Here is a 22,572-nt window from a genome sequence, read left to right as displayed (position 1 = left end):
ATCCCAGGGAAGAATGATATATTCGGCGAGCCCATAAACCTGTATGCGCGGCCGGGGAAGTCCAGTGCAGATGTGCGCGCGCTGACCTACTGCGACCTCCACAAGATCCACAGGGAGGATGTGCTGGAGGTGCTGGACATGTACCCCGAGTTCTCCGACTACTTCTGGAGCAACCTGGAGATCACCTTTAACCTCAGAGACGTGAGTCACGCCATAGATGTACATAATAAAGGCTAGATTTCTCGTCCGCGCTGCTGGCCAATGGAGGTCGACGTCTGCACCTGGCGGCCATCTTGTCACAGTCAGCTCGCTCACTCATTGTGTTTTAATGGTGTGTGTACTTTTTAAATAACCATAACTTGCTCAATTTTCTACAGATTTTCAAACTGTTTGGTTTGTTATAAACGTCAGAGATGTAGTTATGACACTGCATACTTATGAAAAATTATTCATTATTTGTTCAAGCATCCATAATTATAGCCATGTTAATAACGTTTGTAAGAAACCAAACCATTTGTAAATCCGTCCAGATTTCAGCGAGAGAAGAGTATTTGTGTTCAGATCACTCGCCTTACATCAGGTACAAGATGGCCGCCAGAAAGCTGGCCTGTGACAAGATGGCCGCCAGAAAGCTGGCCTGTGACAAGATGGCCGCCAGAAAGCTGGCCTGTGACAAGATGGCCGCCAGAAAGCTGGCCTGTGACAAGATGGCCGCCGGTAATGACGTTAGAGAATCCGCAATAAGACATCTAGCCTTTATTATGGATATCTATGAGTCACACATAACAAACATCCGCTATTAGCCAACCACAGAGCGGTTCTTCATCAGAGTGTGTGTGTGTGTGTGTGTGTGTGTGTGTGTGTGTGTGTGTGTGTGTGTGTGTTTTCGCCCATAGACGAACATGATTCCCGGCTCGCCCAGTAGTGATGACTCCGATTGCGTCGGCTTCAACAAACTGAGGAGGCGGAAACTTTCATTTCGACGACGAACAGAAAAAGGTATTTCTGATCATTTGTGTTAGAAACACACCAATACACTGATCAGGCATAACATTATGACCAGGTGAAGTGAGTAACACTGTTGATCTGTTAGTGGGTGGGATATATTAGGCAGCAAGTGAACATCCTCAGAGTTGATGTGTTAGAAGCAGGAAAAATGGGCAAGCGTGAGGATTTGAGCGAGTTTGGGCCAAATTGTGATGGGATGAGCTGAACAAACAAGTCCGATCCGTGGAGGCCCCACCTCGCAACTTACAGGACTTAAAGGATCTGCTGCTAACATCTTAGTGCCAGATACCACAGCACAACTTCTAGAGGAGTCCATGCCTCGACCGGTCAGGGCCAACACAATGTTAGCATAATGGTCATAATGTTATGCCTGATCGTTGTATGTACACAAATATTAGACTTTTTTGCATATTCCGTATTCTGTGTTTATTTCTCCAGATGATGCAGATGCCGGAGAGATCAAGAAGAGTCAGAAACTCGTTCGGAGAGGCAGGAAACCAGCAGCCAGTCAGAAGAGCGAACTCAAAGCGGGATGGGAGGAGCCTCGGAACTCTGTGTCCTCTCCCTCCAGTGGCGATGAGGGGGAGGAGCCTGTGCACTCAGAGGGGGAGGAGCCTGTGCACTCCTGCCCCACAGCACTCATGGACGGCCCTGAGGGAGAGGGCGATCCCAAAACAGGGAACACGTGTAACGCCCTATCAGGTAACTGTAAAAGCCATTATATTTCACCGCTCTACTGTATACGGCAGTGCTTCAGTAATGTGTGTGTGTGTGTGTGTCTCAGGTGCTTTCTCAGGTGTGACTAATATCTTCAGTTTTTGGGGTGAGGGTCGGGGGAGGCAGTATCAGGAGCTGCCCCGCTGCAATCTCCCACCTCCCCATCCCAGCACTCCCATGAGGAGCATCAGCCGGACGCAGCGCAGTCAGATGGAGAGCCGGCTGGAGCTGCTGCAGAAACAGCTCAACAGGTCTCGCCTAACCCAACACTAACACTAACCCAACACTAACACTAACCCAACCCCACCCCAACACTAACACTAACCCAACACTAACCCACCCCAACACTAACCCAACCCTAACACTAACCCAACACTAACCCACCCCAACACTAACACTAACCCAACCCCACCCCAACACTAACCCAACCCTAACACTAACCCAACCCAACACTAACACAACCCAACACTAACCCAACACTAACACTAACCCAACCCCACCCCAACACTAACACTAACCCAACACTAGCACTAACCCAACACTAACCCAACACTAACACTAACCCAACCCCACCCCAACACTAACACTAACCCAACACTAGCACTAACCCAACACTAACACTAACCCAACCCCACCCCAACACTAACACTAACCCAACACTAGCACTAACCCAACACTAACACTAACCCAACCCCACCCCAACCCTAACACTAACCCAACACTAACACTAACCCAACCCCACCCCAACACTAACCCAACCCCAACACTAACCCAACACTAACCCAACGCTAACCCACCCCAACACTAACCCAACACTAACCCACCCCAACACTAACCCAACACTAACACACCCCAACACTAACCCAACCCAACACTAACACAAACCCAACCCTAACCCAACACTAACCCACCCCAACGCTAACCCAAAACTAACCCACCCCAACACTAACCCAAGACTAACACAAAACCAACACTAACCCAACACTAACCCACCCCAACACTAACCCTAACCCAACACTAACCCACCCCAACACTAACCCAACACTAACCCACCCCAACACTAACCCACCCCAACACTAACACAAACCCAACCCTAACCCTAACCCAACACTAACCCTAACCCAACACTAACCCACCCCAACACTAACCCAAAACTAACCCACCCCAACACTAACCCAAGACTAACACAAAACCAACACTAACCCAACACTAACCCACCCCAACACTAACCCTAACCCAACACTAACCCACCCCAACACTAACCCAACACTAACCCACCCCAACACTAACACAAACCCAACCCTAACCCTAACCCAACACTAACACTAACCCAACACTAACCCACCCCAACACTAACACAAACCCAACCCTAACCCAACACTAACCCACCCCAACACTAACCCAACCCAACTCTAACACAAACCCAACCCTAACCCAACACTAACACAAAACCAACCCTAACCCAACACTAACCCACCCCAACACTAACCCAACCCAACACTAACACAAACCCAACCCCACCCCAACACTAACCCAACACTAACCCACCCCAACACTAACCCAACCCAACTCTAACACAAACCCAACACTAACCCACCCCAACGCTAACCCAACACTAATCCACCCCAACACTAACCCAAGACTAACACAAACCCAACACTAACCCAACACTAACCCACCCCAACACTAACCCAACACTAACCCACCCCAACACTAACCCACCCCAACACTAACCCAACCCAACACTAACACAAACCCAACCCTAACCCAACACTAACCCTAACCCAACACTAACACTAACCCAACACTAACCCACCCCAACACTAACACAAACCCAACCCTAACCCAACACTAACCCACCCCAACACTAACCCAACCCAACTCTAACACAAACCCAACCCTAACCCAACACTAACCCACCCCAACACTAACCCTAACCCAACACTAACACAAAACCAACCCTAACCCAACACTAACCCACCCCAACACTAACCCAACCCAACACTAACACAAACCCAACCCCACCCCAACACTAACCCAACACTAACCCACCCCAACACTAACCCAACCCAACTCTAACACAAACCCAACACTAACACAAACCCAACCCTAACCCAACACTAACCCACCCCAACACTAACCCAACACTAACCCAACCCAACTCTAACACAAACCCAACCCTAACCCAACACTAACACAAACCCAACCCTAACCCAACACTAACCCACCCCAACACTAACACTAACCCAACACTAACAAAAACCCAACCCTAACCCAACACTAACCCAACACTAACACTAACCCACACTAACCCAACACTAACACTAACCCAACACTAACACTAACTCAACCCTAATCCAACACTAACCCAACACTAACCCAACCCTAATCCAACACTAACCCAACACTAACACTAACTCAACCCTAATCCAACACTAACCCAACCCTAATCCAACACTAACCCACCCCAACACTAACCCAACACGAACCCACACTAACACTAACCCAACACTAACACTAACTCAACCCTAATCCAACACTAACTCAACCCTAATCCAACACTAACCCACCCCAACACTAACCCAACACGAACCCACACTAACACTTACCCAACACTAACACTAACCCTAAACCAACACTAACCCTAACCCAACACTAACCAAACAATAACACAACCCTAACCCAACAATAATCCAACCCTAACCCAACACTACACAGATGCTGATGATAAATACTACATTGTTTATGTGTTTAGAGATTCAGATACTCTTTGAATGTATTAGCAGCTCAACAGCGCCGCCTGTATGTATTGTATTGTATTGTATTGTATTGAATTGCATTTCTGAATCCCCTGTGTGTGTGTGTGTGTGTGTGTGTGTGTGTGTGTGTGTGTGCAGGCTGGAGAGCCGCATGTCCACAGATATCGGTGCGATCATGCAGCTGCTGCAGAGGCAGATGATGTTGGTTCCTCCTGCGTACAGCACCGTTTCCTCCCCACCGCAGGCGGCCATGATCCCAGAGAGACTCGTGCAGCCGGTCACACCCCTGGACTCAGAAACACTGCCCTCTCTCACACAGGTGACACACACTGCCCTCTCACTCACAGGTGACACACACTGCCCTCTCACTCACAGGTGACACACACTGCCCTCTCACTCACAGGTGACACACACTGCCCTCTCACTCACAGGTCACACACACTGCCCTCTCTCACACAGGTGACACACACTGCCCTCTCTCACTCACAGGTGACACACACTGCCCTCTCTCACTCACAGGTGACACACACTGCCCTCTCTCACACAGGTGACACACACTGCCCTCTCTCACACAGGTGACACACACTGCCCTCTCACTCACAGGTGACACACACTGCCCTCTCACTCACAGGTGACACACACTGCCCTCTCTCACACAGGTGACACACACTGCCCTCTCTCACTCACAGGTGACACACACTGCCCTCTCTCTCTCACAGGTGACACACACTGCCCTCTCTCACACAGGTGACACACACTGCCCTCTCACTCACAGGTGACACACACTGCCCTCTCTCACACAGGTGACACACACTGCCCTCTCTCACTCACAGGTGACACACACTGCCCTCTCTCACACAGGTGACACACACTGCCCTCTCACTCACAGGTGACACACACTGCCCTCTCACTCACAGGTGACACACACTGCCCTCTCACTCACAGGTGACACACACTGCCCTCTCTCACACAGGTGACACACACTGCCCTCTCTCACACAGGTGACACACACTGCCCTCTCTCACACAGGTGACACACACTGCCCTCTCTCTCACAGGTGACACACACTGCCCTCTCTCACACAGGAGACACACACTGCCCTCTCTCACAGGTGACACACACTGCCCTCTCTCTCACAGGTGACACACACTGCCCTCTCTCTCACAGGTGACACACACTGCCCTCTCTCACACAGGTGACACACACTGCCCTCTCTCTCACAGGTGACACACACTGCCCTCTCTCACACAGGTGACACACACTGCCCTCTCTCACACAGGTGACACACACTGCCCTCTCTCACACAGGTGACACACACTGCCCTCTCTCACAGGTGACACACACTGCCCTCTCTCTCACAGGTGACACACACTGCCCTCTCTCTCACAGGTGACACACACTGCCCTCTCTCACACAGGTGACACACACTGCCCTCTCTCACAGGTGACACACACTGCCCTCTCACACAGGTGACACACACTGCCCTCTCTCTCACAGGTGACACACACTGCCCTCTCTCACACAGGTGACACACACTGCCCTCTCTCACAGGTGACACACACTGCCCTCTCTCTCACAGGTGACACACACTGCCCTCTCTCTCACAGGTGACACACACTGCCCTCTCTCTCACAGGTGACACACACTGCCCTCTCTCACACAGGTGACACACACTGCCCTCTCTCACAGGTGACACACACTGCCCTCTCTCTCACAGGTGACACACACTGCCCTCTCTCTCACAGGTGACACACACTGCCCTCTCTCACACAGGTGACACACACTGCCCTCTCTCACACAGGTGACACACACTGCCCTCTCTCTCACAGGTGACACACACTGCCCTCTCTCTCACAGGTGACACACACTGCCCTCTCTCTCACAGGTGACACACACTGCCCTCTCTCTCACAGGTGACACACACTGCCCTCTCTCACACAGGTGACACACATTGCCCTCTCTCTCACAGGTGACACACACTGCCCTCTCTCTCACAGGTGACACACACTGCCCTCTCTCTCACAGGTGACACACACTGCCCTCTCTCTCACAGGTGACACACACTGCCCTCTCTCACAGGAGACACACACTGCCCTCTCTCACACAGGTGACACACACTGCCCTCTCTCTCACAGGTGACACACACTGCCCTCTCTCACAGGAGACACACACTGCCCTCTCTCTCACAGGTGACACACACTGCCCTCTCTCTCACAGGTGACACACACTGCCCTCTCACTCACAGGTGACACACACTGCCCTCTCTCACACAGGTGACACACACTGCCCTCTCTCTCACAGGTGACACACACTGCCCTCTCTCACAGGAGACACACACTGCCCTCTCTCTCACAGGTGACACACACTGCCCTCTCTCTCACAGGAGACACACACTGCCCTCTCTCACACAGGTGACACACACTGCCCTCTCTCTCACAGGAGACACACACTGCCCTCTCTCTCACAGGTGACACACACTGCCCTCTCTCACAGGTGACACACACTGCCCTCTCTTACACAGGTGACACACACTGCCCTCTCTTACACAGGTGACACACACTGCCCTCTCTCACACAGGTGACACACACTGCCCTCTCTTACACAGGTGACACACACTGCCCTCTCTCACAGGAGACACACACTGCCCTCTCTCACAGGTGACACACACTGCCCTCTCTCTCACAGGTGACACACACTGCCCTCTCTCACACAGGTGACACACACTGCCCTCTCTCACAGGTGACACACACTGCCCTCTCTCACACAGGTGACACACACTGCCCTCTCTCTCACAGGTGACACACACTGCCCTCTCTCTCACAGGTGACACACACTGCCCTCTCTCACACAGGTGACACACACTGCCCTCTCTCTCACAGGTGACACACACTGCCCTCTCTCTCACAGGTGACACACACTGCCCTCTCTCTCACAGGTGACACACACTGCCCTCTCTCACAGGAGACACACACTGCCCTCTCTCTCACAGGTGACACACACTGCCCTCTCTCACACAGGTGACACACACTGCCCTCTCTCACACAGGTGACACACACTGCCCTCTCTCTCACAGGAGACACACACTGCCCTCTCTCTCACAGGTGACACACACTGCCCTCTCTCACACAGGTGACACACACTGCCCTCTCTCTCACAGGTGACACACACTGCCCTCTCTCTCACAGGTGACACACACTGCCCTCTCTCTCACAGGTGACACACACTGCCCTCTCTCACACAGGTGACACACACTGCCCTCTCTCTCACAGGTGACACACACTGCCCTCTCTCACACAGGTGACACACACTGCCCTCTCTCACACAGGTGACACACACTGCCCTCTCTCTCACAGGTGACACACACTGCCCTCTCTCACAGGTGACACACACTGCCCTCTCTCTCACAGGTGACACACACTGCCCTCTGTCTCACAGGTGACACACACTGCCCTCTCTCACACAGGTGACACACACTGCCCTCTCACTCACAGGTGACACACACTGCCCTCTCTCACACAGGTGACACACACTGCCCTCTCTCTCACAGGTGACACACACTGCCCTCTGTCTCACAGGTGACACACACTGCCCTCTCTCACACAGGTGACACACACTGCCCTCTGTCTCACAGGTGACACACACTGCCCTCTCTCACACAGGTGACACACACTGCCCTCTCTCTCACAGGTGACACACACTGCCCTCTCTCACACAGGTGACACACACTGCCCTCTCTCTCACAGGTGACACACACTGCCCTCTCTCTCACAGGTGACACACACTGCCCTCTCTCTCACAGGTGACACACACTGCCCTCTCTCACACAGGAGACACACACTGCCCTCTCTCTCACAGGTGACACACACTGCCCTCTCTCACACAGGTGACACACACTGCCCTCTCTCACACAGGTGACACACACTGCCCTCTCTCACAGGAGACACACACTGCCCTCTCTCTCACAGGTGACACACACTGCCCTCTCTCACACAGGTGACACACACTGCCCTCTCTCACAGGTGACACACACTGCCCTCTCTCTCACAGGTGACACACACTGCCCTCTCTCACACAGGTGACACACACTGCCCTCTCTCACACAGGTGACACACACTGCCCTCTCACTCACAGGTGACACACACTGCCCTCTCTCACACAGGTGACACACACTGCCCTCTCTCTCACAGGTGACACACACTGCCCTCTCACTCACAGGTGACACACACTGCCCTCTCTCTCACAGGTGACACACACTGCCCTCTCTCACACAGGTGACACACACTGCCCTCTCTCACACAGGTGACACACACTGCCCTCTCACTCACAGGTGACACACACTGCCCTCTCTCACACAGGTGACACACACTGCCCTCTCACTCACAGGTGACACACACTGCCCTCTCTCACACAGGTGACACACACTGCCCTCTCACTCACAGGTGACACACACTGCCCTCTCTCACACAGGTGACACACACTGCCCTCTCTCTCACAGGTGACACACACTGCCCTCTCTCACACAGGTGACACACACTGCCCTCTCTCTCACAGGTGACACACACTGCCCTCTCTCACACAGGTGACACACACTGCCCTCTCTCTCACAGGTGACACACACTGCCCTCTCTCACACAGGTGACACACACTGCCCTCTCTCACACAGGTGACACACACTGCCCTCTCTCACACAGGTGACACACACTGCCCTCTCTCACACAGGTGACACACACTGCCCTCTCTCTCACAGGTGACACACACTGCCCTCTCTCTCACAGGTGACACACACTGCCCTCTCTCACACAGGTGACACACACTGCCCTCTCTCACACAGGTGACACACACTGCCCTCTCTCACACAGGTGACACACACTGCCCTCTCTCACACAGGTGACACACACTGCCCTCTCTCTCACAGGTGACACACACTGCCCTCTCTCACACAGGTGACACACACTGCCCTCTCTCTCACAGGTGACACACACTGCCCTCTCTCTCACAGGTGACACACACTGCCCTCTCTCTCACAGGTGACACACACTGCCCTCTCTCACACAGGAGACACACACTGCCCTCTCTCTCACAGGTGACACACACTGCCCTCTCTCACACAGGTGACACACACTGCCCTCTCTCACACAGGTGACACACACTGCCCTCTCTCACAGGAGACACACACTGCCCTCTCTCTCACAGGTGACACACACTGCCCTCTCTCACACAGGTGACACACACTGCCCTCTCTCACAGGTGACACACACTGCCCTCTCTCTCACAGGTGACACACACTGCCCTCTCTCACACAGGTGACACACACTGCCCTCTCTCACACAGGTGACACACACTGCCCTCTCACTCACAGGTGACACACACTGCCCTCTCTCACACAGGTGACACACACTGCCCTCTCTCTCACAGGTGACACACACTGCCCTCTCACTCACAGGTGACACACACTGCCCTCTCTCTCACAGGTGACACACACTGCCCTCTCTCACACAGGTGACACACACTGCCCTCTCTCACACAGGTGACACACACTGCCCTCTCACTCACAGGTGACACACACTGCCCTCTCTCACACAGGTGACACACACTGCCCTCTCACTCACAGGTGACACACACTGCCCTCTCTCACACAGGTGACACACACTGCCCTCTCACTCACAGGTGACACACACTGCCCTCTCTCACACAGGTGACACACACTGCCCTCTCTCTCACAGGTGACACACACTGCCCTCTCTCACACAGGTGACACACACTGCCCTCTCTCTCACAGGTGACACACACTGCCCTCTCTCACACAGGTGACACACACTGCCCTCTCTCTCACAGGTGACACACACTGCCCTCTCTCACACAGGTGACACACACTGCCCTCTCTCACACAGGTGACACACACTGCCCTCTCTCACACAGGTGACACACACTGCCCTCTCTCACACAGGTGACACACACTGCCCTCTCTCTCACAGGTGACACACACTGCCCTCTCTCTCACAGGTGACACACACTGCCCTCTCTCACACAGGTGACACACACTGCCCTCTCTCACACAGGTGACACACACTGCCCTCTCTCACACAGGTGACACACACTGCCCTCTCTCACACAGGTGACACACACTGCCCTCTCTCTCACAGGTGACACACACTGCCCTCTCTCACACAGGTGACACACACTGCCCTCTCTCTCACAGGTGACACACACTGCCCTCTCTCTCACAGGTGACACACACTGCCCTCTCTCTCACAGGTGACACACACTGCCCTCTCTCTCACAGGTGACACACACTGCCCTCTCTCTCACAGGTGACACACACTGCCCTCTCTCTCACAGGTGACACACACTGCCCTCTCTCTCACAGGTGACACACACTGCCCTCTCTCACAGGTGACACACACTGCCCTCTCTCTCACAGGTGACACACACTGCCCTCTCTCTCACAGGTGACACACACTGCCCTCTCTCACACAGGTGACACACACTGCCCTCTCTCTCACAGGTGACACACACTGCCCTCTCTCTCACAGGTGACACACACTACCCTCTCTCACACAGGTGACACACACTGCCCTCTCTCACACAGGTGACACACACTGCCCTCTCTCTCACAGGTGACACACACTGCCCTCTCTCTCACAGGTGACACACACTGCCCTCTCTCACACAGGTGACACACACTGCCCTCTCTCACACAGGTGACACACACTGCCCTCTCTCACACAGGAGACACACACTGCCCTCTCTCACACAGGTGACACACACTGCCCTCTCTTACACAGGTGACACACACTGCCCTCTCTCTCACAGGTGACACACACTGCCCTCTCTCTCACAGGTGACACACACTGCCCTCTCTCTCACAGGTGACACACACTGCCCTCTCTCACACAGGTGACACACACTGCCCTCTCTCACACAGGTGACACACACTGCCCTCTCTCACACAGGAGACACACACTGCCCTCTCTCACACAGGAGACACACACTGCCCTCTCTCACACAGGTGACACACACTGCCCTCTCTCACACAGGAGACACACACTGCCCTCTCTCTCACAGGTGACACACACTGCCCTCTCTCACACAGGTGACACACACTGCCCTCTCTCACACAGGTGACACACACTGCCCTCTCTCACACAGGTGACACACACTGCCCTCTCTCTCACAGGTGACACACACTGCCCTCTCTCTCACAGGTGACACACACTGCCCTCTCTCACACAGGTGACACACACTGCCCTCTCTCACACAGGTGACACACACTGCCCTCTCTCACACAGGTGACACACACTGCCCTCTCTCACACAGGTGACACACACTGCCCTCTCTCTCACAGGTGACACACACTGCCCTCTCTCACACAGGTGACACACACTGCCCTCTCTCTCACAGGTGACACACACTGCCCTCTCTCACACAGGTGACACACACTGCCCTCTCTCTCACAGGTGACACACACTGCCCTCTCTCACACAGGTGACACACACTGCCCTCTCTCACACAGGTGACACACACTGCCCTCTCTCACACAGGTGACACACACTGCCCTCTCTCTCACAGGTGACACACACTGCCCTCTCTCTCACAGGTGACACACACTGCCCTCTCTCACACAGGTGACACACACTGCCCTCTCTCTCACAGGTGACACACACTGCCCTCTCTCACACAGGTGACACACACTGCCCTCTCTCTCACAGGTGACACACACTGCCCTCTCTCTCACAGGTGACACACACTGCCCTCTCTCTCACAGGTGACACACACTGCCCTCTCTCACACAGGTGACACACACTGCCCTCTCTCACACAGGTGACACACACTGCCCTCTCTCTCACAGGTGACACACACTGCCCTCTCTCACACAGGTGACACACACTGCCCTCTCTCACAGGTGACACACACTGCCCTCTCTTTCACAGGTGACACACACTGCCCTCTCTCACAGGTGACACACACTGCCCTCTCTTTCACAGGTGACACACACTGCCCTCTCTCTCACAGGTGACACACACTGCCCTCTCTCACACAGGTGACACACACTGCCCTCTCTCACACAGGTGACACACACTGCCCTCTCTTACACAGGTGACACACACTGCCCTCTCTCACACAGGTGACACACACTGCCCTCTCTCACACAGGTGACACACACTGCCCTCTCTTACACAGGTGACACACACTGCCCTCTCTCACACAGGTGACACACACTGCCCTCTCTCACACAGGTGACACACACTGCCCTCTCTCTCACAGGTGACACACACTGCCCTCTCTCTCACAGGTGACACACACTGCCCTCTCTCACACAGGTGACACACACTGCCCTCTCTCACAGGAGACACACACTGCCCTCTCTCTCACAGGTGACACACACTGCCCTCTCTCACACAGGAGACACACACTGCCCTCTCTCTCACAGGTGACACACACTGCCCTCTCTCACACAGGTGACACACACTGCCCTCTCTCACACAGGTGACACACACTGCCCTCTCTCTCACAGGTGACACACACTGCCCTCTCTCTCACAGGTGACACACACTGCCCTCTCTCACACAGGTGACACACACTGCCCTCTCTCACACAGGTGACACACACTGCCCTCTCTCACACAGGTGACACACACTGCCCTCTCTCACACAGGTGACACACACTGCCCTCTCTCACACAGGAGACACACACTGCCCTCTCTCACACAGGTGACACACACTGCCCTCTCTCACACAGGTGACACACACTGCCCTCTCTCACACAGGTGACACACACTGCCCTCTCTCACACAGGTGACACACACTGCCCTCTCTCACACAGGAGACACACACTGCCCTCTCTCTCACAGGTGACACACACTGCCCTCTCACTCACAGGTGACACACACTGCCCTCTCTCACACAGGTGACACACACTGCCCTCTCTCACAGGAGACACACACTGCCCTCTCTCTCACAGGTGACACACACTGCCCTCTCTCTCACAGGTGACACACACTGCCCTCTCTCACACAGGTGACACACACTGCCCTCTCTCTCACAGGTGACACACACTGCCCTCTCTCTCACAGGTGACACACACTGCCCTCTCTCACACAGGTGACACACACTGCCCTCTCTCACACAGGTGACACACACTGCCCTCTCTCACACAGGTGACACACACTGCCCTCTCTCTCACAGGTGACACACACTGCCCTCTCTCACACAGGTGACACACACTGCCCTCTCTCTCACAGGTGACACACACTGCCCTCTCTCTCACAGGTGACACACACTGCCCTCTCTCACACAGGTGACACACACTGCCCTGTCTCACACAGGTGACACACACTGCCCTCTCTCACACAGGTGACACACACTGCCCTCTCTCACACAGGAGACACACACTGCCCTCTCTCACACAGGTGACACACACTGCCCTCTCTCTCACAGGTGACACACACTGCCCTCTCTCACACAGGAGACACACACTGCCCTCTCTCACACAGGTGACACACACTGCCCTCTCTCTCACAGGTGACACACACTGCCCTCTCTCTCACAGGTGACACACACTGCCCTCTCTCACACAGGTGACACACACTGCCCTCTCTCTCACAGGTGACACACACTGCCCTCTCTCACAGGTGACACACACTGCCCTCTCTTACACAGGTGACACACACTGCCCTCTCTCACACAGGTGACACACACTGCCCTCTCTCACACAGGTGACACACACTGCCCTCTCTCACACAGGTGACACACACTGCCCTCTCTCTCACAGGTGACACACACTGCCCTCTCTCTCACAGGTGACACACACTGCCCTCTCACTCACAGGTGACACACACTGCCCTCTCTCACAGGTGACACACACTGCCCTCTCACACAGGTGACACACACTGCCCTCTCTCTCACAGGTGACACACACTGCCCTCTCTCACACAGGTGACACACACTGCCCTCTCTCACAGGTGACACACACTGCCCTCTCTCACACAGGTGACACACACTGCCCTCTCTCACACAGGTGACACACACTGCCCTCTCTCTCACAGGTGACACACACTGCCCTCTCTCACACAGGTGACACACACTGCCCTCTCTCTCACAGGTGACACACACTGCCCTCTCTCTCACAGGTCACACACACTGCCCTCTCTCACACAGGTGACACACACTGCCCTCTCTCTCACAGGTCACACACACTGCCCTCTCTCACACAGGTGACACACACTGCCCTCTCTCACACAGGTGACACACACTGCCCTCTCTCTCACAGGTGACACACACTGCCCTCTCTCTCACAGGTCACACACACTGCCCTCTCACTCACAGGTGACACACACTGCCCTCTCTCACACAGGTGACACACACTGCCCTCTCTCTCACAGGTGACACACACTGCCCTCTCTCACAGGTGACACACACTGCCCTCTCTCACACAGGTGACACACACTGCCCTCTCTCTCACAGGTGACACACACTGCCCTCTCTCACACAGGTGACACACACTGCCCTCTCTCTCACAGGTGACACACACTGCCCTCTCTCACACAGGTGACACACACTGCCCTCTCTCACACAGGTGACACACACTGCCCTCTCTCTCACAGGTGACACACACTGCCCTCTCTCACAGGTGACACACACTGCCCTCTCTCACACAGGTGACACACACTGCCCTCTCTCTCACAGGTGACACACACTGCCCTCTCTCTCACAGGTGACACACACTGCCCTCTCTCTCACAGGTGACACACACTGCCCTCTCTCACACAGGTGACACACACTGCCCTCTCTCTCACAGGTGACACACACTGCCCTCTCTCTCACAGGTGACACACACTGCCCTCTCTCTCACAGGTGACACACACTGCCCTCTCTCTCACAGGTGACATACACTGCCCTCTCTCTCACAGGTGACACACACTGCCCTCTCTCACACAGGTGACACACACTGCCCTCTCTCACACAGGTGACACACACTGCCCTCTCTCACAGGTGACACACACTGCCCTCTCTCTCACAGGTGACACACACTGCCCTCTCTCTCACAGGTGACACACACTGCCCTCTCTCACACAGGTGACACACACTGCCCTCTCTCACAGGTGACACACACTGCCCTCTCTCTCACAGGTGACACACACTGCCCTCTCTCACACAGGTGACACACACTGCCCTCTCTCTCACAGGTGACACACACTGCCCTCTCTCACAGGTGACACACACTGCCCTCTCTCACACAGGTGACACACACTGCCCTCTCTCACACAGGTGACACACACTGCCCTCTCTCTCACAGGTGACACACACTGCCCTCTCTCTCACAGGTGACACACACTGCCCTCTCTCTCACAGGTGACACACACTGCCCTCTCTCTCACAGGTGACACACACTGCCCTCTCTCACACAGGTGACACACACTGCCCTCTCTCTCACAGGTGACACACACTGCCCTCTCTCTCACAGGTGACACACACTGCCCTCTCTCACACAGGTGACACACACTGCCCTCTCACTCACAGGTGACACACACTGCCCTCTCTCTCACAGGTGACACACACTGCCCTCTCTCTCACAGGTGACACACACTGCCCTCTCTCACACAGGAGACACACACTGCCCTCTCTCACACAGGTGACACACACTCACGGGATAGATGGATAGAACGACAGATACAGATGGATGATGGATGGATGTGTATTGTTATAATATATAATGTTAATCTGTGACTGGTCAGTGTGTGGAGAGTCTGAGAGTGTGTCCTGTGCTTCTCCTCAGTCCTGTGAGTCTCTGGGCAGTGACGCTCCTCCCTCGGGATCCTCCGGCCTCGGGGCCCGACCGGAGCCGGACGTCCAGCGGCGCTTCTCCCTGCAGGAGCCCCAGGAGCCCCAGACCCCACAGAAACACCGCTCCGACCCCGGGAGCTAGAGACTCTCTCTCTCTCTCTCTCTCAGAGACACTGGAGCGGCTCTTCCTGAGAGGCAGCGATGAAGCGATGAACTTCTCGTCTTTCCTGCTGTCGTCCACTATTGGATACTCACAAACTAATAATATTGATGATTACTAGTAGCCATTACGTCTTGCACTGAATTTTCCAGACTCTCTGATCTTTATCTCCACGTCTACAGCGCTTCCAAAACGAGGAGTGGTTGAGTTAGCTGGCCTAACAGAAGAAGATACGACTAATAATAACCTGATGAGTTCTGTCTGTCACTGCCTTTATTTCCTCTGCATGGATGATGAAGAAGGCGGAGCCTCAGGCCCCGCCCAAGCACACTGGATTGGCTGGATCGCAGTGGGAGGGGTGATTGGCGGCTGATGAAGCATATCATGACCATATGCAACGCGCGCTCGCTTGGGTTTCAGCTTCTTGTAAACACGTTAGCTTTAGCAATACAGAATCCTTTAAACCACAAATGAAACCAAATATTGAAGATTGGGTTGGACCAAATGTAAACGTTCTCCATTATTACCGGTCACATGATTATTATTTGGTACATTCAAGAGCTCTCGAATTCACTTAAGACGCGCGGACCAACAAAAAAAGACACTTTACGATAAGCTATGAAGCATGCGTTAATAATATAGCAGACTTTACTGTTATCTATAGCATTTAATCTAAGCATTTCTGAGGAGAAGAGCATATTAGTCATTGAAGTGAGTCATTGAGTCATTCACTCAAACGAATCACTCAAAGCGGCTGATTCGTTCAGGGACAAAGCAGAAGTGAGTGAGTCGTTGAATTATTCACTCAAACGATTCACTCGAACGGCTGATTTGTTCAGGGACAAAGCAGAAGTGAGTGAGTCATTTAGTCATTTACTCAAACGATTCATTCAAAACAACTGATTTGTTCAGGAACAAAGTAGAAGTGAGTGAGTCGTTGAATCATTCACTCAAACGATTTGTTCAAAACGGCTGATTTGTTCAGGAACAAAGTAGAAGTGAGTGAGTCGTTGAGTCAATCACTTAAATTAATCACTCAAACGGCTGTTTTGTTCAGGGACAAAGCAGAAGGGAGTGAGTCATTGAATCATTCACTTAAACGAATCACTCAAACGGCTGATTGGTTTAGGAACAAAGCAGAAGTGAGTGAGTCATTGAGTCATTCACTCAAACGATTTGTTCAAAACGGCTGATTTGTTCAGGAACAAAGTAGAAGTGAGTGAGTCATTGAATCATTCACTTAAACTAATCACTCAAACGGCTGATTGGTTCAGGAACAAAGCAGAAGTGAGTGAGTCATTTAGTCATTCACTCAAACGATTTGTTCAAAACGGCTGATTTGTTCAGGAACAAAGTAGAAGTGAGTGAGTCATTGAATCATTCACTTAAACTAATCACTCAAACGGCTGATTGGTTCAGGAACAAAGCAGAAGTGAGTGAGTCATTTAGTCATTCACTCAAACGATTTGTTCAAAACGGCTGATTTGTTCAGGAACAAAGTAGAAGTGAGTGAGTCATTGAATCATTCACTTAAACTAATCACTCAAACGGCTGATTTGTTCAGGAACAAAGCAGAAGTGAGTGAGTCATTGAGTCATTCACTTAAACGAATCACTCAAACAGCTGATTCGTTCAGGAACAAAGCAGAAGTGAGTGAGTCATTTAGTCATTCACTCAAAAGATTCGTTCAAAATGACTGATTTGTTCAGGGGCAAAGCAGAAGTCAGTGAGTCATTGAATCATTCACTCTTGAATTAATTTTAGACGCGTGGACCAATAAAAAAAGACACTTTACGATAAGCTACGAAGCATGCGCTAATAAACATACACGTTTTATAGCAGACTTTACTGTTATCTATAGCATTTAATCTAAGCGTTTCTGAGGAAAAGAGCATATTAGCATGAGAACCTGTTTAGCATCATGACAACGATTGTATCATTCTGCCTTTGGGCTTTTTAATTGTGTTTTGTTGATGTTTAATTTGACCTGAACATACACACATCTGCATCTGTGAAGGAACGGTTCAGACACGACTGCGTTAAATCACAACATCCTCTGTTACTTTGATGAATGCAGGAGTTTGCACATATTTATCTACACATATTTGTTGTTAATTTTATTATTATTAGTGTCTCTGAATTCTGTGTATGTGAGTCTTTTCAACGCCATATGGGTGAATCTCGCTCGTCAAAATCACATTTTTCACCAATATCAAACAAGAGGAGAAAAAAAAAGATATTAGATTGGCATAAAGACGACAAAACTTATATTAGATATTCATAAATTATCATAAATAAAAGGTAACACTGCAAAATACTGCTATGATGGATCAAATGAGCGTCTGCGCTCGTTATAGCACCGGTTCAAAGGCGCATTAAATTTAGTCATATTATTAAATTGTACATTCAATTATTTTATTTCTATTGGTAAGAATAATATGTGTTGCCTCTCAAACATCATTCAATCTCCATCCCTCTGTTAAAATTAAACAATACTAAATCCACCATTAGGGGGCGACAAATCATTGTCTTAACGAGTGAGTCATTGAACGATTCACTCAAACGATTCACTCTAAACGGCTGATTCATTCAGGGCCAAAAGAAGTGAGTGAGTCATTGAATCATTCACTCAAACAATTCACTCAAACGTCTGATTCATTCAGGGACAAAGCAGAAGTGAGTGAGTCATTGATTCATTCACTCAAACAATTTGTTAAAAAAATGACTGATTCGTTCAGGGACAAAGCAGAAGTGAGTGAGTCATTGAATCATTCACTCAAACGATTCATTCTAAATGTCTGATTCGCTCAGGGACAAAGCAGAAGTTAGTGAGTCATTGAATCATTCACTCAAACAATTTGTTAAAAAATGACTGATTCGTTCAGGGACAAAGCAGAAGTGAGTGAGTCATTGAATCATTCACTCAAGTGATAAATTCAAAACGGCTGATTAATTCAGGGACAAAGCAGAAGTGAGTGAGTCATTGAATCATTCACTCAAACAATTCACTCAAACGTCTGATTCGTTCTGGGACAAAGCAGAAGTGAGTGAGTCATTGAATCATTCACTCAAACGATTCATTCTAAATGGCTGATTCGTTCAGGGACAAAGCAGAAGTGAGTGAGTCATTGAATCATTCACTCAAACGATTCATTCAAAATGGCTGATTCATTCAGGGACAAAGCAGAAGTGAGTGAATCATTGAATCATTCACTCAAACGATTCATTCAAAATGGCTGATTCATTCAGGGACAAAGCAGAAGTGAGTGAGTCAGTGAATCAGTCACTCAAACGATTCGTTCAAATGACAAAGCAGAAGTGAGTGAGTCGAGTCATTAGAATGATTCGTTCAAAAACACGGATTCATTCAGTAACAAAACTGAAACTTGCTCAGAGGCGTGCAATGGCTCAAATGTTTGAAATTATTTCCGTAAACTGGTGAAATATCAATCGTCTCATTACTCTTTGCATTTTACAAATATTTGGGAGGTGAAGAATATGATATAATTTGCGATATACCTGATATGATTTATGAACAGTGGGAAGAGTTGATGTCAGTGAATGCATTTACTCATCTTAACTCGACAGCTTGATGTGTTACCATTTTAAATCATATTTACTAATATTTTTGTGGGAAATTGGTCATAAAGATCCCCTAATGTGAAGAGTTGTGAGATTCACCCTCACATGGCTGTAGTATTTCTCTGTTTTTGACATGATTTTAGTTCATTTGTCGTTGGTTTGTGTGTAATGTGAGCGGAGACTCGATTCACCACAGTGATTAATGCAGCTTATATAAGAACATTATTGTGTTTGGTTCTATATGTACAGCGTTTTTATGTTCATGTTGATGACACTCGTCCTGCTGATGGTTTGGTGTGTGTGTGTGTGTGTGTCCTGTGGTGTGTGTTTCTCTTGATGTTCGGTACCGCTGTGCACTTTAAAGGCTCCTGAACGCTACAACATAATCGGGAACATTTTAGGCCCAAATCTTCCGACAATCCTAAATGCCGATTATCTTGATCTTATCAGATTCTCCTGTGGTGTGAGGTGTGTTCAGAGTGCCTGAATCTCAGCAATGGTCAGGTGGGAGGAATCCATATCCAATCAGAAAGCGAGCCGACGGAAGACAGAAGCATTACACAAACTCAGACGGAAGCGGCCTTTGCAACTCAGAGGCGGAAAAAACATTGTGTGCATTGCTACTACAGTTACTTTATCTGTTATATTTACAATTATCTCATATTTCACTCTTAATAGTTTATTAAAAAACCGAAAACAAAAGCATCATTCAATCTCCATCCCTCGGCTAAAATTAAATGATACTAAAAACACCAGTAGGTGTCAGCAAATCACTGTCTTACCGAGTGAGTCATTGAATCATTCACTCAAACGGCTGATTCGTTAAGGGACAAAGCAGAAGTGAGTGAGTCATTGAATCATTCACTCAAACGGCTGATTCGTTCTGGGACAAAGCAGAAGTGAGTGAGTCATTGAATCATTCACTCAAACGGCTGATTCGTTCTGGGACAAAGCAGAAGTGAGTGAGTCATTGAATCATTCACTCAAACGGCTGATTCGTTAAGGGACAAAGCAGAAGTGAGTGAGTCATTGAATCATTCACTCAAACGATTCACTTAAACGGCTGATTCGTTTAGGGACAAAGCAGAAGTGAGTGAGTCATTGAATCATTCACTCAAACGGCTGATTCGTTAAGGGACAAAGCAGAAGTGAGTGAGTCATTGAATCATTCACTCAAACGATTCACTTAAATGGCTGATTCGTTTAGAGACAAAGCAGAAGTGAGTGAGTCATTGAATCATTCACTCAAACGGATGATTCATTCAGCGACAAAGCAGAAGTGAGTGTGTCGTTGAGTCATTCGCTTAAAATATTTTTTTTGTTTATTGAATTGTTGTATAAAATCAATATTTGCAAACATGCCGATATTCAGGAAAACGTCACTTTTGCTCATGTCATATTGCCTATAAATATTAAAAACTTTTCAGATACTTTTTCTTTGCATTCTGTCTCTTTAACCAGAACTATTGATACAATCCTGACCGAAAACAAAAACATAATTCAATCTCCACCCCTCGGCTAAAATTAAATGATACTAACAACACCAGTAGGTGTCAGCAAATCACTGTCTTACCGAGTGAGTCATTGAATCATTCACTCAAACGGCTGATTTGTTCAGGGACAAAGTAGAAGTGAGTGAGTCATTGAATCATTCACTCAAACGATTCACTTAAACGGCTAATTCGTTTAGGGACAAAGCAGAATTGAGTGAGTCATTTAATCATTCACTCAAATGATTTACCTTCGAACGGCTGATTCGTTTAGGGACAAAACAGAAGTGAGTGAGTCGTTGACTCATTAGAACGATTTGTTCAAAAGAGCTGATTCGTTCAGGGACAGAGCAGAACTGAGTGAGTCATTGAATCATTCACTCAAACAATTCATTCTAAACGACTGATTCATTCAGGGACAAAGCAGAAGTGAGTGAGTCATTGAATAATCCAGTCAAACGATTCCCTCGAACGGCTGATACATTTAAGGACAAAACAGAAGAGAGTGAGTCATTGAATCATTCACTCAAACGATTCATTCTAAACAGCTGATTCATTCAGGGACAAAGCAGAAGTGAGTGAGTCATTGAATCATTCACTCAAACGATTCACTCGAACGGCTGATTCATTTAAGGACAAAACAGAAGTGAGTGAGTCATTGAATTATTCACTCAAACGATTTGTTTAAAACGGCTGATTCGTTTAGGGACAAAGCAGAAGTGAGTGAGTCATTGAATCATTCACTCAAACGATTTGTTTAAAACGGCTGATTCGTTTAGGGACAAAGCAGAAGTGAGTGAGTCATTGAATCATTCACTCAAACAAATCACTCGAACGGCTGATTTATTTCAGAACAAAACAGAAGTGAGTGAGTCATTGAATCATTCACTCAAAAGATTTGTTCAAAATGGCTGATTCGTTCAGGGACATAGCAGAAGTGAGTGAGTCATTGAATCATTCGCTCAAACGATTTGTTCAAAATGGCTGATTCGTTCAGGGACAAAGCAGAAGTGAGTGAGTCATGGAATAATTCGCTCAAACGATTCGTTCTAAATGGCTGATTCGTTCAGGGA

General features: G+C 50.2%; 1 protein-coding gene across 1 annotated transcript in view; it reads left to right on the top strand.

Annotated features, from left to right (window-relative positions):
• kcnh2b (potassium voltage-gated channel, subfamily H (eag-related), member 2b) overlaps positions 1–16,409 on the top strand; it is a gene marked incomplete at both ends in the record, with an annotated part of 338,495 nt that extends 322,086 nt beyond the window's left edge. The window contains 6 exons of the mRNA XM_079806851.1: positions 8–201; positions 897–999; positions 1,447–1,710; positions 1,793–1,976; positions 4,623–4,803; positions 16,260–16,409. Of these exons, the coding sequence (XP_079662977.1) occupies positions 8–201; positions 897–999; positions 1,447–1,710; positions 1,793–1,976; positions 4,623–4,803; positions 16,260–16,409 (1,076 nt within the window). The remainder of the gene's footprint in view (positions 1–7; positions 202–896; positions 1,000–1,446; positions 1,711–1,792; positions 1,977–4,622; positions 4,804–16,259) is intronic.
• Positions 16,410–22,572: the final 6,163 nt, after the last annotated feature.

The sequence above is a fragment of the Gobio gobio genome, assembly GCF_949357685.1.
Source record: "Gobio gobio genome assembly, chromosome: 23".
NCBI lineage: Eukaryota > Metazoa > Chordata > Actinopteri > Cypriniformes > Gobionidae > Gobio > Gobio gobio.
This window is presented reverse-complemented; position numbering and strand designations above follow the sequence as displayed.